Genomic DNA, 19,582 nt, shown 5'->3' with positions numbered 1-19,582 from the left:
CTAGACTGTAGCTGCCTATAAATGCAAACACTAAGTACTAGTCAGCAGAAATAAATGCATTCAGCTACAAGTTGCACATCTGAATTATTTAATCGGAAATAATAAGCATGGTTTGTCAACACTTACACAGAGGGTTACCTGTTTTACATAGTGAAGTTATTGTAATGTCTTTCCTGGACTAATGTGTAAGTATTCGGGAAGCACCTTATTCACTTTTAAATGCCCAGAGTCCAGACTATAGGTTGAAGCTCACTTATTCCATAAATTTATTTTTCTTAAATTCATAAAGTATGGGCAGCATTACAAATGTTAATGTTACTATTATAGGATCATAATTTCAAAATACCAGCATTCTCAAAGGGCTCCAGCAGTGTGTCATTTCCCTGCTTTATTAAAATGAATGAACAGATGTACAATTTATTTCTGCTGAACTATCATCTAAATTCATAAGCTATTTCTCATGTGTCTGAAATCCATGTTGGTTTCCCATTTTCGTTGTCTTAGAAAAAAAAAAATATTACACTCTCACATTTATCACTCTGGGGATATAAACGAGAAGTATACTCTCCACTTCATTCACTTTAGACTAATACCCTCAATGCAATTTAAATCCCATCTCTTCAAGGCTATTCAGCAAAACCTAGGCACTGGAACACCCAGGATCCGATTGGAAAACTCCCTTGCCATCTACACTGAAGATTGGCAGGTGGACTCTGACTCTGAGGACACTATCTGTTCTGTCTGACAGAATGAGGTGGCACACAGCTGCATTTAATCTTTTTGCTTGGCGTTTATGATGTTGGTGGAGGCTATGCAATTTCTTAGCAACAAGTTGGGAAAAACCAAGAAAGGGACAAATAATGACTGGAAAGTGGGAGAGGTGAGAAGGTTGGGTGTAATTATAGTGAAATCTGCAGCTAAGGAACACACCAGCTGGCCCCAACCACTCATGAAGATGTCTTTTATTTGTCTTGTGGCAACCAAGGAGCGTGGCAGGTGCTCCCTGGAACTGATAAACAAACAAAACAAGACAATGCAGGCATTAGATGGAATAAAATTATGGAGGCTTAAAGATGCATGAAACAGACATGTTGCCATGGAAAAAAATGAGTATAAAAATCCCAGACAGTGTGATGTCAGCCTATTACCATTCTTATTTTTTGGCAAGGTTTGTGGGCAATGTAAGGGTGATATTTTGCATTAATTCCATCTTAGGAACGAGTGGATAATATGCCCTAGGGGTTCTGGCAGCATTCCTTCTGTAAGCCTTATTTCTAAGGGTTTATATTGTAAGCAGACTGTAAAAATTTTCAGTGGTTTGAAGTTGACAAGAGAATTCTCAGGCTCAGATTGTGTTTTTTTGGGGGATTTTTCTTCTCTGATAAAAATCACTTTGGCAGAGCAAGTAGTGTAACAGAATGTGAATCAATCTGCTTTCTTCATTTCATAACTGTTCCGGAATTTAAAGGTAGGCCTTTAAATACCTCTTTGCCAGACAATTTAGGAAAATTATGAAGTAATGGTTGAGATTTGTAAAAAAGCATGATTTTCTTCAGAAACCTTGTCTGCAGTGGCAGGAGGAGTTTGTCCCTGTGAGACAGCTGGGAAAGAGTTGTTATTTCACTAGTAAGAGTGGAGGAGTTGTAACTGGAGCAGGTTTTTTTTTTTTATAGTGGCCACGTTGCAGACAGTCTCAAAACAATTAAATTTGGGTATCTAGCTCTGCTGTTCTTGTTCCCTTTTAATCCTTCCCAAAGCTGAGATCATAATTATTTTCCTCTCTCCTTTCCTTATGTTTTGTTGCCAAAAGAGAATATGACCAGCTAGGAAAGCAAATGCCAGAGGCATTGTTTTCATCTTTTATCTGCAGTAGGGAGAGCAAACGTGATTTTGCAGTAACACCCTGTATCTCTAGCTGTCAGCACCAAATCCAGTGTAATGAAGAGTCTTGTATGATGGGGAGTTGAAGGCTAAAACCTCAGTTGGGGAACACCTTGCTATCACTTGATTTTTGGCACAGAAAAAAAAATAAAAATAGGCAATCCAGTGAGCTTCATGGAAATTAATGAGCGCCATGGACCTTAAAATGTTAGAAAACTATGCAGAAGTGTTTAGTTCCCCTAAAGAAATCTGCAGGGAGAGGGTTCTCAGGATATCCTCAAGTGCCTCCCTCTTATAAGTGCCAGTATTTGCTTATTTTTCCTTTAAGAGCTTTGAAGATACAGTATCTGTGATCTCCCAGCAACCTACTGCAGTGCTGCAGCTTCCCTGCTAGTAACAACCTTTGCCTCACCTCTGATGAGAACGTTCCTTGCCTGCACTGAAGCCCATCACTTCTTGGCCTTGTGCACTAGGAAGGTGACATACAGACAGTCCTTTCATCTACAGCAGCCCTGTGTGCATTTGCTATGCAGATTTGTTCGAGACCGTGAGCTTTAGACATCTGCCTCTCCAATTGCTCTTTGCCTTCCACACTGCGGGCAGGAGTCGGGTGCTGTAATACAGCTGGGGCTCCCCAGTGCTGAGCAGATGGAAGAATTCCTGTTTCTGTCTTGCACACGGTGCAACTTCCTACACATCTCAACACAGTTTTGCTGGTTTTGCAACATCAAATTGCCTTTATTGTCCACAATTCTTTTCCAGTAGCAGAGTAAGTGACAAAACTAACATCTGCTATATGTGGTTTCCTCTTCTTTCATCCTCACCACAGGAGGAAAAGAATATGCATATTTTAAGCATTTTGATGTGATGGGATTTTGCTGCTGTTTGTTTTCCTCTATACATGTGGTTTTGTGTTTAATAGGGAGAATTTGATTATATCATTTGAGTGTTTTCTTTGTTTTGGGTTTTGTTATAAACAGGCTGAGGATATTTCATACACAAGTGAGAGTCTGTAAGCACTGGATAGGGAGCTTTGTGTCCCATTTAGGCACACTGTGATACTTTCCACATCCCTCTGCTAATGCACCTAACTTCGGACCTGCAGTGATCCTGGAGTTCCTGTTTGAGGTTTCTCTTGAGGTAAGGGAGTCTGACAGCTGCGTCAGACCTTGTGCCGTGGGCAAATGTACACAGGGGCTTAGGAGGATATTCATCAGTTCCAAAGTTAGTTCAGAGTGAGTTTCATTAAGAGAATGTTTTATAACCATAGAGCGTTTTTCATTCCAAAGAACCCCAAAGGAACATACAGAAAATGGATCCTCTCCGTGGGCAAGCAGAAGATTAAATTGCAACTTTCTGCTGCTTGCAGGGAAAATGGAGGTGTAAAACTTCATTTCCTTTATTAAAAAATCTTACTCAGGAAAGTTCCTTTAATTTCTAAAGAAGCATTGCAAATAATGGCTAACCCTGGTGTTGTTACACTCAAAATCTTGTTGATGTGCAAAGGGTAAGCCCACCTTATTTATAAAGCCAAGAATTTATTGTTAGTAAATTGGAAAACTAAACCAAGAATCATTGTTAATCCAGATTAAATTGCTGCAGAAAAAAAAAATCTACTCAGGAAAACTTTCATTAATGATAACATGACAGTTATAAAATTGTTGTACACATTCTTCTTAGTTTCTACCCCTTTTTGTGCTGTTATTCTTGCTTTTTTGTGGTTCCTCTAAGTCATAAAGTTGGTGTTTTTTTCCAGTGTTTGTGGTAGAAGTCTTGTGGCAAGTTGTCAGCACTGGAGTCCTTTGCCAGGACAAGCATGATGCTCATGTTGGTCATTTCTTCTTCCTCCCTTTGGGATCATTTGGGGTCATTTTTATGTATTTGCTAACGTACTTTTACACATTGTTGTTTCTTCAGTGGTCGAAAGCTCTATGTTATGTCCAAATTTAGTATATATGATGTCTTTTACATTTGTTGGATACTTTTTCTTTATTGCCCCTAAAATCAGTTTTGTCAAAGACAGTTCACACAGAGCAAGCCTGACAAACTTCCATCGGGAGGTCTGAGGCCTTGCAAACTCAAAACTTGGTGTGTTGCTAGCAGTGGCAACAGCATATTACAGAGCTACACAGTTACGGTGTCATTCTGTGTTTTCTAGGCTGCCGTTAGCATTTAACAATTGGGACAGCACTTGGGTCCCACATGTAGCAGAAAGAAGTTTAAGTATCATGGCTGGTCTGGACTGTGCAGCTGTGGCCTGTGCCTTGACTGATGGAGAGTGATGTGCACTGGCTCCTTTTGAAGTGTGATGAAAGCTCTCCATTGTCATTAATCCACCGAAACTGTGATAACCAACCCATTTCTGGGTCGGAAGGCAGAGTCAGTGCTGTGGCAGTAGCCTCAGGACTCACAACAAAGAATATCTGTGTATTAGCAGACTTGGGATTGTTATGTAGGATGCAAACCTAACTAGCAGGAGTCAAACTGAGTTGCTGGGCATTTGTACTCGTGAGAAGTGCCTAGAGGCTTTTAGGGAGTAGTAAGAGGTCCTTTTTGATATGTCATCCCAGACATAGTCCTTGCTGCTCCGGGTGACTGAAGTTCAGTGCTGGTATCTTTAATGAGCTCCCCCAATCTCCATCTGAGCACACACAAACGTACTGGGCTGTCTGAATGTAGGACTTGGGATATCACAAGTGATCAAAGTCTCTTTGCTTATAAGACAGATGAAGTGGTAACTCAGCTAACGATATTAAAAGTCTACAAAAAGTAAAAGAAGAGCTAAAATCTGGCAGTGGCAAAAGAGACAAGTGGAGAGAACCAAGAGGTCTTTTCTGAGCCACCACCAGAGTCTGTAACCAGGAAAACCACAACTGAGCCATGCAAGTGTGCATGTCTGTGAGAAAAGGGCATTACACAGGTTAATACAGGCAGCTCTTCCTCCTCTGGTTTTCTTTTCCTTCTCCAGGCTAAATACCCCTGACTTCATGAGTGAAAATATTGCAAGTAATTGAAGTTGCAAACCCCAGAAGAATATTAAATCAGAAACTGAGCAAAAATGTTCATCAGTTGGAGCACAGAAATCCTGGACAAATTTTCTAATGCAGTGTTACACCAATCGGAATGTTTTTTTTTTCCCCCAACTGCTTCACTAACTGAATTGATTGAATTAAATGTGTGCTGTGGTGCTAGCTAACCTCTGACCCGGTTACTCAGGGGGGTAATCAGCCTGCCATGATCTGAGCTCCAAACGAACAAGAATATTGTAAGGTTCAGGGAACCTATGCTGGCATTAATCAGATGTCATCGCAGTTTGATTATAAATCCTAAAGACCACCAAATTGATACAACATGGTTTGATTCACTAAAAAATAGGTATCTACATATTGATCACCAAGCTGGATATCTGAAAGTGATTGCTTTTCTAGTAAGTGAAGTCAGATGTCGACACTTTGGAATGTCCCACAGTTTAGTAATAAATGTAATGATCAGCATCAGCACAAAAGTAGCATTAGCCAGATTAAAAAAGATTTTGTTCTAACCTTAAATAGATTTTTCCCTCCTGTTGGAGTTTAAAGCTCCATTGGAATTGTTCCTCATGTTTCTACTCTAATTACGAGCTTACTCAGAAGCAAGAAATAGTATATGTTTCAAGTACCTGCAAACACAGCATTTTTCTCCCTTCCAAGGGGAGAAGAGGTGGCTGCTTACAGTATATCATACTGCTGTGTTTAAAAATAAAGTGGTATTTATTGTCCCTTAAAATTATTTCCCCTAGAACTGGTAAGCTAAGTTGAAAAATCTGTATCTAGAAATGTGTGTTAGGATCCAATTAATTGCTAGTGTACTTGCTTGCTCTCCCTGGGAAGAGTTTAGTGTACAATTTTGATGCAGATCTATTAGCATATTATGTCAAGATTTGCTACAGAAGAAGGGGAAGCAGTCTTAGGAGAGAGTAGCAGCACAGTTGCTTAATAAACTAATTTTCTTCATACATGTCCTGATTTAATAAACATTCAATCCTGTGGAAAAGCTTTTTTTGATGCACACCAATGATAATACCAAACATTTAGTTTTTTGGCATCACCTGTATTTCCTGGGAATTGCCTTTATTTGCATTAGAAATTTGGTCTGCTTGGAACTGGAGCGCTTAAGCTGCTGCTCATTAGCTGTGACCAGGGTGAAGTAATTTTATGAATTCTGGACATCCCAGCAAGAGTCAGCTCTAGCGATTACATGCTGCATAGGTGCACTGAACTTTCTGTTCCTACCCAGAGGTGTGTGTTTGAGCTAGGTGTGATGCTTCTCACCTTCCATCAACATATTACACTGATGGTCTTCACAGCCACAATATCCATGGTGTGCCACTGGGACAGGCCACACTTGCTGCGCCTGTTCAGGTAACCTCTGTCACCCATACAAGGTCAGTCTGACAAGCTTGATTCGATGTATGTAGACTTCACTATGTACTTGCACATCTTTCTGTCCGAAGCACAAGTGTAGTGCCTCAGCCTGTCTTGACCTCCCTCCCAGTTCCTGGTGCTCAGACACAAACTGAGGAGCACTGCCACCAAGCTTGTAGTCAGCCACATGCTCCAAATTGCTTAGAGAGAATTCAGCGTCAGGATATACAAAACCCCTTAGTTCATGCTTTATACTCCTTATTAATAAAAAGGACCAAATGGATACCTACCTATTTACAGCAAAACACATCCAACAGAGGCTGTACCTCTGTGGGTGTTCCAGAAAGCTGTGTAAGCAGTGAATGTATAGTCAGGAAAACACAAATTAGTGGTGAGAAAGTGAAAGGGCCCTGAATATTCCCTCTGCCATGTTCTGGACAGGAAATGAGCACACAGTGGGCACTCATAAAAGAAATGTTTTGTCTGCCGTTAGTACAAATATTTTTCTTTCAAGAAAAGGTGAAACCAGCATTGACAAAAGGAGCTGGGCAATGGGAGGAGGAGACCATGGGTATCCTTAAAGCAGAAAGCAATAAATCCATTTAGCATACCTTTGCCTTTTTCCTGACCTTTTCCACATGTGCAGTGCCAAACCATACATCTGTGGCTCCCTGCTTCAATCACTGCTTAGTACTGTATGTCTCAATATATGCTGAAATCTCACGTGTTTTCAGAGGAGGCCACCCCAGCTGCAGGTGAACTCCCAAACTGCCTTTGAAACCTCCCATTACATTGCTAGCTGGGGAGGCCTAGATCACTCTGTAGTCATTAGTCAAATGAGCTGCATTTATTTCTATTATTCTTTCTTGATGACCTTGTGAAAAGAATTTTTCTGTGTTAATAGGGTTGGAGACTCCAGGACCTCATTGTTCCCTATCAGGGTAATGAGAGCTCTGTGCTTACCTGGATGTTCAAAAGATGACAAAGGTTTTTCTGCATTGGGAGGACAAGAGAAAAGGAAAAAGAACATTAATCATGAAAGTTCACCTATGTCTGTGATTTCTAAATGAGTCTTTGTCTGTCCTAGCATTTTGATATAGCAGTAATATTTATGCTCAATGAATTTTATGCAAACCAGATGTAGGCTAGACAATTTGAGGAAAAAAAATCATTTCTATCCAATAGAAAAAACTACATGCAGGAGACTTCATTCATCGCTTTGTTGGCAGACTTGGAAAACTTACTGTGTTCAGATAAATTGAAATATGAAGTAGTGAGCCCAAATTCTCCCTTCCCCGCCCAGTTTTCCACAGAAAACAAAATGCTGGGTAGAGATTTAATTTTTAAAATTCAGTCAAACTCTGTATCACTGCAGATAATACTGCCTGTAAACTTCCATCTGTACCTCCTGCCTCCACTGGAACAGTGTGAAACCTTGCAGAGTTCTTATCTGCTTCCAAAAAAAGAGTTTTCAAACTGGGCTAACTTCAGACAGCTCTCAGCTGGAGGGACATGTAAATGTAGGGCATCTCATCCTCATCAGCTGGCACAACCTAAAATGCCAGAAGTCTGGGGAATTGATGAAATTCATTGCTAAAATATTCTAGAGATACAAGTTGCTTTGAATGCTTCAAATGGTGCTGCTAGGCATGGCTCACCAAAGACCATGTGAAGAAGCTTTAACCACTGTGAAAACATCTGTTATTGGCAGCATGGGTCATGATCAGCTCTAAACTGGCATAGTGAATAACTACCTTCTTTGGAAGCAATATCCTCTCAGGGCAGAAAAAGCAAGGTTTTCTCGTTTGGATACATATGCTTCTTTTTATCAAAGAGCCCAAAGGTTCTGCCATGGAGAAAGTCTCATTTACATTGTACTTTCTACCTCTCTGCAAAGACATTTTGGCTTCTTAACCTGATGAGAGTATGGTTCAGTCTTGCAAAAATAAGATACCAAAACAGAGTGTTTTCACAACATTCTGAAAAGTGTTTAAAGGATTTGAAAAGCCCCATGTTAATCTGTGATTTCCTTAGGCAGGCAATCTTATTTAGAAATACTGTTGAATTGTGACTTGGTTCCAATCTACGATTTAATAATGAAATTGTATTTGACCTATGTTTTAAACCTGATCTTGAACTGGGTTCTGAAATATTGTGCCAGTTGCTATAAAGCTAGTGTCTATATGTAAGAGCTTCATAGACTAATTTGTTATTTCCTTATTTATGTGGAGTTGAGAGGTAATCATCATCATTTTAAACAGCGAACAAATAACCATTGGAGCTGACTGTCAAAGAATTTCGTGATATTCTTATCCCTTAGGTTCTTTAAATCTAGGACTGGTGGGTTTTCAAAAAATTGTGCTGAACTTCAAGTTGTCAGCATTGATGCTGAGTCACTGGAGATGACTATTCAAAATTTGTTTGAGCAAATACTTAAAACAGCCAACAGCATTACAGAATTCACATAAATTAGACTATGTGCATTCAAAAAACTGAATGCATTTTCTATTTGGTGTTCACATATGTCAGGAGAAACGCATAGAAAAATGTATCTCATTTTAGGTAATGATTGCCTGAGTAAAAAGAGCATCATCTTAATGAGCTTTTTCCTTTTCCTTTTTCCCCATCAAGACATGTATAAATCCTTGCTTGTCAGAATGGATTTCTTGGAATTTTATTTTTTTCATCAAATCTGTACACGGTTGTAGATCTTTTCAGTTCTAAGGGCATGTTTGGTAAGGTATTCAGGAATATCTTATTCATTGCTAAGTCCTCAAATAATAGAATAGAGGAGTAAACAAATTTGTGTTAATAAAAATGTAAGAAATCATGAAATTAGGATTTCACAGAACATTCATTCCTAACTGTACTAGTAGTTATATAGGTGAACAAGATCTCTCCAGAATTTTGTCTAGGAAATGTTTGTTCTTTGACCTATTTAGAATGAAGCATTTTCTATTAAACTTCTTCCATTAGTTTGCTTTTGTAAGCACTAAAATACAGGTTTTGTACATATATGAGAAGAAACCCTGGAAGTTACCTTCCTAAAAAGAAGTCACAAACCCTCTTCTCTATCTCCTAAATGTAAACATGACAATAACTTAAAAATCATCAGTAGTTTTCACCGACTGAAGCTCTTGTCACTGCCCAGCTCCCTCTCCATCAGCACAGAGGACATATTGCCTTTATTTATATCTGGGAGGAGACTAAAGCCACTAGTGTAGTTTCTCCTTCATTCCTCCAGATCTTCCAGACTTTGTAGCAAATGAACTGGTCTCTGCCTATGCACGTTAGTTAAAGCTATCAAAACAGTCTTTCTGTTGTGATGAAATTCCCCTTTTACCTACCTCTTCACTGTTCAGAGGGGAGCAAATTCATCTGTCCTGCTGTTTAAGGGAGCCTAAATGGTACAGGTGCTAACTTCAACCATTAAGTTGAAGATGACACCTTTTCTGAACCCTTTCCACATCCAGCCAAACCCCCCAAAAGTGACAGGCTGGGAACCAGTAGCAGAAATTTGTTGCTTATTGATCTGACCCATGGAGCAAATGCGTCCCACCTGTAACTAGGACTGGCAGGTGAAGCAGTCTTAGTGGCTCAAGACAGTTTGCATAAATTCCTTGTCACATAAGTAGGTGTCTTGCATGTTTTTTTCTATTAGTTAGGCATTTTCAGCAAGCTCAATCATATATTTTCAGATGCTAATCTTCAGCATCAGAAAAGTTGGTTTGGATTGGAAAAGTCTGCTAAAAGTGAAAGAGGAGCATTTAACAAGGGCTCCTTCCCATCCCTCATGATTGTCATTAGCATAAGCGAGAACTGTGTGGATTGATAGGGGAAAAAGCCTGTAAAACCTTTCTGCTCCTAAAATGCAGTGGATGCAAAAGAAAGAAAAATCCAGCTACGTCTATTCTATCTAAAGTTTGTTCTATTTAAAGAAGACATACAGCATCTTAGAAAGAAGATAGGCTTAACACTACTCTCGATGGGAAGTGCACAGAGGAAGAAATAATACATCGCTGAGTTGGCTGAATACATCACAAGTGGTCTCATAAATGTGAAAAGCAGATCTCTTCCTGGTGCCTAGGCAGCACTGGTGCTGCAAGAGGTGAATAGGTGTAGTCTGCTCTTTCAGGCTTGGTCAGATTGTTGTTTTCTATGATGCTGTTATTTTAAACATAGGCTTTTCCTACCTGAAAGGAAATAATTTTTGACAGGTAAGAAAATAAAATCATTATTTCTTCAAGTCTTTTTTTCTCACAAGTACCTTAAGTGTAGTAAATCTTATAGCGATGTTTCATTGTCCTCTGTCCACCTGGAGAAAAGACTCTTTGTTTTTCTATGATACAACCATCAGTCTGGAAGTGTCTGTTGTATTTGTGGGTACTTGATTTATTCTAGAAATAATTGCATAAAAATGCACCTTGCATTTACAGGTGGAAAAGTGAAAAAAAGAATTAATCCTTTCTAAATTACTTATATATTCTGAAAAAAAGGGAGCATGTTTGTCTTCTTTCTGAATCTTCAGAGAACTGTACTACATTTGACGTATACCCTGGAGGTAACAGGCTTTGAAGCAAGCGTTCAACATATGATTAATACGTATTAGGAATATCTTTTTGCCTTCACTCAGTGGGGCCATGAGCTGGGCTGAGAGAGAGTCAAAGTCTAATGTAAACAGAAGTCTTCAAAATGATTCAAAAAAAGTGGCTATTTTCAAGTATCCTTCACCATCACTTATTTACAGTCCCTGAATGGCTTTTTAGTCTTCTGCAAGCACATAAATGAGAGAATAGAAATACAACGTCAGCCCTGAATGGGGTTTCAGCACTGCTGTGGGAAAGGAGCAGGAAGGAGAGTTCTTTAAATTCTTTTGTGAATCTTATGGGGATCTTAATCTGTAGATCTTCCAATATTTTCTAAGATTTACAATGTCTGCAAGAGGCATAGAAGAACTTTTCTCATTACCACTCTGGCAGCTTCACAGGCAACTCTCACAGCACCCAGCAGATGACCCAGCCATCCGTTTTACCCTGTTATTTTTGCATTCTCTCCTTGTCCTACTCAATCATGAATCCTAATACCTAAAGAATTCTTGAAGGGGTCCCACTGAATCCCAGAGACAGCTTGGCTTTGTCACAATGGAAAACTGCTCACAGAGGGACTCGTACCTGGAACCCTGATTAATATTTTCTTGTTTCTTTGTTGCATTACTAGTAGTCCTTGGCAGTACTTTTCCAAGCAGACTGATGAGCAGCAAAACGAGATAGTCATGTTGAAACTTGCCTTTTTTTGATCATTTGTGATTAATACCAGTGATATCCAGCATCTTTATGTTTTTCAATGAAAAGGCACACACATGGAGCCTGCAGAAATTGTAGCCATGTTACAGGGAGCAGAACTTAATGTTTGGCCTTCCTTTTAGCTAATTAATCTTTTGGATTTGTTGCTGTTGTTGCAAACGACAGCACCAAGTAGACAAAAATATTCATTAAGTCTTTTGTTGTTAAGCGGTACTTTTATTTTTGTAAAGTAGCTGGAGTGTGCCTTGAAAGATCACAAGGCATTTACAACACATAGCCTGTGAAAACAATTCAAAAGTAAAAAGTGAAAATGCATCTAAAATTATTATGGTCAATTTCATATATTCAGAAAGATTTTTCCTAAGCAACAATTGAATTCTTTCTGTAATTTCACCAGGGAAATGGAAGAATATTACGTACTTAGAAAAAATATAGAATAAAATGAAAGAAACACTTTAAGAATTAATATAATGCCTAGGAGCCAGCATTATGGCAGTAAGACAATGACAATTACTAAAGACTGTTTAGGTGACTCATAGCTTTAATTTGTGTTTTACATCTAGTTTACACCATCAAATCCTTGTCATGCTATGATAATGCTTTATATTTTTACATAGTATCTTTCATCTAAATGGCTTCCAAAGTGCTTCATATGTTGCTTCATGTGCACCTTACATCAGCTGAATCCATTACGTTAATACAGCTTTCTCTATAGTGAAATACAGCAGCTATTCCATATAGTAAAGGCTAAGCACAGTTTTAAGAGGAAAAATACCTTCAAAATCTGTAGAAAACATTAGGGTGAATGTAATACCAAGTTACAATTTGCCCTGCCCACAAAATTGGCAATTACATTGCTCACGTGGAAAATTCGGATAAACTGATGTTGCTCAGCTCCCCTGTTTTCAGCCCGCCCCGGGGCCCCCGAAAGCAGGCCAGCACGTTTGGTGATGGTGCCAAGATGAAAGGTGACTGAAGAACCATCAGTATCACTTTGTTCAGTGCACAGATGTTACACTAAATAGCTCCACCTAGTACTTCACCTGCCCAGTTCGTGAAGTCTGATGAGCTCCTAGTGCCAGGCTGCTTGGTTTGTGGTTAGTGCTTGAGCTGGGCTTCGTATCCCAGTGAATTCCACAAGAAATGTCCATTACTGACATTTAGGAGGTTCTTATTCCTCATTGCTTGAGAGTATGAACCCTTGTGATCACATTGAAAATTCATTTTTCCTTGGAGATATTCCAGATACAGAGCTATGGAAAATACATTGTTTCCTTAGCAAATAAATACTGGCCACTCAAGTGCACACATACCGAATGACAGCGTGTAAAGTAGAAGACACAGACAAAGAGCAAACAGATTGCAAGAGATTGTGTAAGCTTGTCTTCATATTTTCAAGAAAGTATGTAGGAAAAATACAGTTGCAAGAGAAGTGGCCTTCAGTGGAGGAGGACAAATACAATAATACAGTTTCCCTGGGGAATTTCTAATAGAGACATCTGAATTAATACATCCCATTATTTTTTATCTGTTATGATATAGATGAGGAAACAAACACGTGATAGGAGCACAGAATACCTTCAACTGGAATATCACCCTGATAAATGCAAACTGACATGCAGTTTTAATTTGTTTGTTCTTGACTGGGAATCACAGCACGCAGAATCTTAATGAGTCATGGGGTAGTGATCACCAACCCCAGGCACGTTGATCTTGCGCTGTGTTTGCTGCTTGTGGCAGCTCTTTAATTTGGGTATATCGGTACCCACTCTGAGACAGTTTTTGGTGGTTTCATAAAGGTATTAAGGTTAGTACTGCATGCTCATGCTGTTGCTGGACAGTAGGCATACAGCTGATGCTGGGGCAGTTCAGTTCATTTGTTACCCTGTGCTCTGAGAAGCCAGTAAATAAAATCTCACTTACTACAGAAGCCTTAAATAAGGCTGTCGGATAAGAATTCAATTTTCATACAGGTTAGGCGCTATTTCTAGCGGGGGTTTGAGGCTAAGAATGGGGTTAGTGCCTGGATTCTCAAGTGACAACATTTTGCAAAGTGATCTTTTCACGTCTCTGCCCCATGGCAGAAATCTGACAAGACTGGTTTTTTCCTGAGACCGCACAGAGCCACTTTGCTGTTTAGTGGGAGCTGTCACTGCCGTGTCCCACCAGTTCACCGCAGACCTCAGTGTGGAGGAGGATTTGGCTCAGTGTTATATTCTGGGTCTGCCAGGGAACAGCTACTAAGATGAAGCTGTTGTTCAATTAAGTTTGTTTCCCCACTTCTCCCTTTAGCTAGCCTTTTAGCAGGCCTAATTATTCTCACTAGATACCTGCCATCTTGAATTTCCTATACTCAGTAAAAGAAAATTCCTGCCAGCTTGGAATCATAATTTTTCATTTTGTCTTCTCAAGCTCTGCATGCAGTTTAGGAGCAGGCTTGCAATATCCAGGGGAGGGAGGAGCAGAGTTTGACTGCTGGACTGAGAATATCCCTTCCGCTCAGAGCCGTCCCAGGCACTGTTACGCAGGCTGTACTCTAGCAGTGTTTTCAACAGTACTTGTTTCCTCGCCATCCCTTTACTGACTTCATTGCAAGAAATACGAGCTGCTTGCTTTCACTGTCAGGGACCTCTGTGCCTAGCGGAACCGCCTTTGCCAGCTCTCACAAGAACATCCAGTGGTCAATATCTACTTCCCATCAGTCCATCATGATGGCAAACGTTGCTCATTCGTTATATTTTCAAGTCTATTTGTGCTTCCTCACAAGCTGCCTTCATACTCTTGGAGGATCTCTTCATCTACATCTGTCATTGTATTTCCTCAGTGTGTTTCAGTTACACGTTAAAAGTCTCATTTGTCTACAAAACCCAGATGATCAAGCACAGACTGCTGGCTGCTGTTTACTCTGTTTCCTTCTAAGTTGTTATCAGTCTGTTGTCTGTTCTTCTGTGTTTTTTCCAGAAGCTTTTGGGTGCAGAAAAGGATAATAAGGTCTTTTTTTTTTCCTTACGTTTATAAATAAATATGACAATTACTAAAATTTCCAGGCTGTATGCATGATAAACACAAGAAATGACAATATGGCATAGCACTCCACAGATCAAGTTAACCTTACATATTCAAATGCCTCAGTAGCAGTAAATGAACATAGCTCCTTCCAGCCTTCTAACTTACTATTTTTAATATGGGTGCAGATGATAGCAGTTTAAATAAAGTACTGAACTCATCTATTTTATTGTTAATTTATAGTGGTGCTTAGGGGATGTGCAGATATTTAAAAAGAGTGAAATCAATTAACTTGTGATCCAATTAGTTGTGTTAGCCACTGTGGGGTTTTATTTTAGAGCACTGGATCAGACTCTCTCAGTTAAGCACCATGCTTTGAGAATGTAAACCTTTTATTTTGAAATATGATGAACTTGTGGTTATCTTTTCTCTATTTCCAAATGTAATTCCTATTTTTGTCCTTTCATAGTTTTTTAAATTCCTGTACTTTATCGTTGAAAGGGATCCAGTATAAATGTAACAGATTTTTCTAGATACTGGGAAGGCTATTTTTGATATAAAGTCTATTCTTTATATAAAGGTGGCTGAACAGGAAGAAGGGCTCAACTTTTAGATAATATACACGATATTTCACTATTTCACAGTCAGTATTTATCTTTTGCAATCACAAATCTGTGATTTATTACAGCTTTCACGTTATAAATTTAGAGTAGATCCATGTGACAGCTTCTGTGATTTGATCACTCCACTTTTTCACCCATCTCGAACAGATTTTAGTCTAATGTTCCAGACAGCTTCAAAACACCCTCTGTGTTTATAGGGTCATTTCTAAAACGCAAGGAATGCTAGGGGGGTGTGCACCACTACTCTTGGTGTTACTTGGCTTGGCACAGCCTTTGCCTGTAGACGTTGTCGTTCCCTTGATCTGCAGGTGCCAGCAGCTCTGCAGTTTTATACCCCCAGCAAGTCTATGTCCCCTTTCTGCCCTAGCTCACTGCAATCGAAGCTACTGAGAGCCCTTCCTAAATAAGGAGAAAATAGGAATGCAGAGGAAAGCCGACCCTAGCTGAGATATCCTTGAATTAGGTATCCTTAAAGTGATAGTCAGTATTTTCTGAACTAGCTGGCGCATCATGGCAACCTTTCCTATCATAGTCTGGCAGTGGTGGGGTAAGCATAATTAATTTATCTCACCGGCTTCACAATTATGTATCTGAATAAAATAGCCACATCTTGAAATGTTTTTTTTCCCAACAGGTATTACTGTTCCCAAGGTGATCCAGGGAGTATTGAACACTTAATTGAATCAGACTAGTGGATTAAGGAAAAGATTTTTCAGAAGGATCAATACGAATTAGGAGCAGATGCCAAGTCAGATCTAAGGGTTAGATTCTTTAGGACAGGGTTCCTTGAAATCCAGTCACCTTTTTACATAGCTCGATAGGAATTGTTTGGTACTGAACACTTGCTGGAAAAAATTCTCGCCTTTATGGTTCTGATCATCCTCTAGCTGAGACAATATGAAGTAACACAAAAATATCAATCAGGCTAATCACTTATTTTCAGTTACAGTAAGAGGTGTCCAAGTGTGCTTTCCAGTGGCAGCATTTTGCTGAGCAGGAAGGAACACAATCTTGGTAATCATTCCTGTGTTATTTCCAAGATTCTTCATAGAGCTTTTTTTGTTTATTTTATAGCAAGCAAAAATATTGTTATATTCTCATTTAGAGTTAATTAAATTGTCAATGAACTTAATAATCTGTTGGAAACAAAGCTCAATCACATCCTGTCACATATTAACTTTCAAAATCAAAATAATCTTTACATTTCTTCCTTAAATACACTAAAGAAGGTAGAAATAGGCAATCATTAATGTCATCCTTTAATAAAATCAGGTTTGAGGTTGGAAAGCTTGAACTGAATGCCTACATTCAAACAGCTAAATTGAAAAACGTTTTGGAAACATAAATCTTTTGGAAGAAATGAAAACAAAGATAACTGAATGCAGGAAAAGACATAGTTGTCTCCGCTGTATTTTACTATGAGGAAATCCATTTTACCTGCTATTTGTCCAGATTGTGAAATCTATATATTAATAAAATGCCATTTTCTGGATTCAGTAGTCTCACAAAATCTTCTGCAGTGTTATGGCTTCATGTGGTCTATAAGGCAGAGCAAAAGACATTTAGTCTATTCAGGTCTTGAAGCCACCTGGGTGATTTTTGCCCTTGAGTGATATATTGTCACCGCATGATGTATCTTTTAAGCAGTGCACGTACAGCAAAGCCTATTTGTGTCATTAAAGTTTGTAATTTCAGACTTTTCAAGGCTTAATCCCTAGAAATGCTAAGATTTTGTAATGATCTACAGTGGTGCTGCTGATGTTCAGCACTTCTCAGGATTAGGTATGTTATCATTCTGGTTTATCCACCTATAAAGCAGGTATTACCACTCTTATATACAGTGCTTTTAGCACGTCAGCCTCAAGTACTTGAAAGGTGAGGAGTGTTATTAAGTCTGACCCTTACAAGCTTTTCCAATGGTTTGCTTAATATTTTTCCTACATAAATAAGATTGTTGTTATACACTGTTTGTCTGGATAGTAAATTAGAATTTTCTCACAGGGTTTGGCTGGCTGAATAGTACAGCAATGCAACAAACTTCACAAGGTCATAAAAAATTCTTCCATTGGAAAAAGAAGCTAACATTGACTTTTAGTTATGCAGACAAAGTGGTAGCATGAGGTCCAATTATTTTCGAGCATGTTAGAGCAATCCCTCAAAAAAATGGTATGGGAACACTTTTTGTGAAAAATATTTCATGTATTGGTAACAGTATGGTGAAAAATTATTATGGGTGGAGTAATTTATGAAAATAATAGTCTGAAATGCAAAACTGGATTATATTTAAATAATAGTACATTCAAGGGCAAGAATGGGCTATGTTAGTCAGCATATCTTCTGCTTCGCTATCAGTATAGTTCCCTTTCTGATAGCACGTGCACCTACGCAACACTATATATTTCCAAGATTCACTTTTCCAGTATTACAAGATGGACTGTTGTCTTGTGATCAGAATCTTTCACAACTTGATTCCTATCACATTGCTGCTTATCTGCCATCTATTAAATGAAGAGCAGCTGTAATGTGTTACCTTATATTTCATGAGTGAGAATGTATTATTTAGAGCCTATAACGTTCAGTTTCAATCAAGGATTACATCTTTCTCCTGTTGTCATAAATAATTAATGCTGGCTTGGATATTTTGTGTGTGTGTATGTGGTCATTAATTGAAAATAGTAACAATTTTCTCTATGTATTATTTTTTTTTCCTAGTTTCAAGCCACAGTGAAAGAGGGAGTCACAGGTGTAATAGTAAACTTGACCGTTGGTGACAGAGATGACCCAGCGACTGGAGCATGGAGAGCTGTCTACACCATTATTAATGGAAATCCAGGGCAGAGTTTTGAAATCCATACCAATCCCCAGACTAATGAGGGAATGCTCTCTGTTGTCAAAGTAAGAACAATTTGCTGTTGTACTGCATTATTACTGTAAGGTCCACCCACTGGATATAGTGCATAAGCAAAAGCACAGCAAGGATAATTAACTCAAAAATATGTAGTTGGCTACCAGCCCTTGCCCCAGAAAATATGTATAACCCCTTCCTCGGTCACAATAACCTTACTTCTTTAGTTATAAGGACCTGCCTGTTGCTAAATATATCACCACTGTGCTTAAATAACAGCTAGTTTTGCAGTAAGTGTCAAAATTAATAGTGAGACTTCACAAAAAGTTTTGTTTGTGGCTAGGCGTCATTTGAATTCAAGGGCCACATTTTGTTCTCAGTTAGAGAACACAGCTGCAAATACCAGGGAAGTAAGGGACGTGGCTTCGGACTGAACTGGAGAGCCATCTTTGGCCCCACATTTCTGAAGTCTCACGAAAAATTTTCTTGCCTATCTTTGTATGAAGTTAATCCTATATGTCATACTTAAAGAAAGAAAGAAAATAGCCCTGGTTGCTGCCTGTACCAGAATTTTCTCTGACTTCAGAAGAATTGTTTTCAATTCTTTAGACAAATGGCATGTATTTCCATGGTAATGCTTTTAATTTCAAGGTAGGAGTTGAGAAAATAACTTCATGTTACTTATCATAAGTAGCTACTAAGTATTACTGATTTGTTTGCTAAATGTATATTACATCATAAATAAGCATGTATACATTAGAATTAAATTCTATGTGTGAGGTATGGCAAAAAAGTATATGTTCTTGGATAAAGGGATGTCTCCATCCTCCGTTAAGTCCATTACGTTCATTATCTTCAATGCACTTTATAACTACCACTGTGTCTAATGCTGAACTCTGACCAAGTACCAGATGCGAGGAATGCTGTTGTCCCTGCCTGTGTGATTGTGTCTTCCCTGAGTTTGCAATGGGGTACAAGGAAAAAGTGTTAAGTACTGTCTTTGCACCTTGCACTCTGGTTTTATAATGTGTTTTACAGCCTTTAGACTATGAGATTTCGGCATTTCACACGCTGCTGATCAAAGTAGAAAACGAGGACCCTCTGATTCCAGACATAGCCTATGGCCCCAGCTCCACGGCAACAGTTCAGATCACTGTTGAAGACGTGAATGAAGGTCCACTTTTCCACCCAAACCCAATGACAGTGACAAAACAAGAAAACATCCCCATTGGCAGTGTCGTGCTAACAGTAAATGCCACTGATCCAGATACTTTGCAACATCAGACTATCAGGTGAGTACAGTACCCTCTAATTTTCATCTATCAGAAAGTATGTCTTTTGTGCCCAATAATTTGCCTGTGAGTACAGAATTAAATTGAAGTTGTTTGGGCCCTACATAATAAGTGCCAATTTACTTGTTTTTCCCACTGCAGTGAAGATATTGAGTATGGTGAAAGCAAAGAACCACATTAGACAGAGGACAGTAGTTTTCCAGGCTCTGAGATTACTGCAGTAGAACGC

General features: G+C 38.9%; 1 protein-coding gene across 2 annotated transcripts in view; it reads left to right on the top strand.

Moving 5' to 3' along the window:
* Nucleotides 1–19,582, top strand: part of CDH13 (cadherin 13) — a 509,852-nt gene that overhangs the window by 429,085 nt on the left and 61,185 nt on the right. For both annotated transcript variants that reach the window (XM_080410698.1, XM_080410697.1), the window contains exons 9-10: nt 17,929–18,111; nt 19,100–19,353. In XM_080410698.1, the coding sequence (XP_080266824.1) occupies nt 17,929–18,111; nt 19,100–19,353 (437 nt within the window). The remainder of the gene's footprint in view (nt 1–17,928; nt 18,112–19,099; nt 19,354–19,582) is intronic.

This window comes from Falco punctatus (genome assembly GCF_963210335.1).
Source record: "Falco punctatus genome assembly, chromosome: 14".
Taxonomy (NCBI): domain Eukaryota; kingdom Metazoa; phylum Chordata; class Aves; order Falconiformes; family Falconidae; genus Falco; species Falco punctatus.
This window is presented reverse-complemented; position numbering and strand designations above follow the sequence as displayed.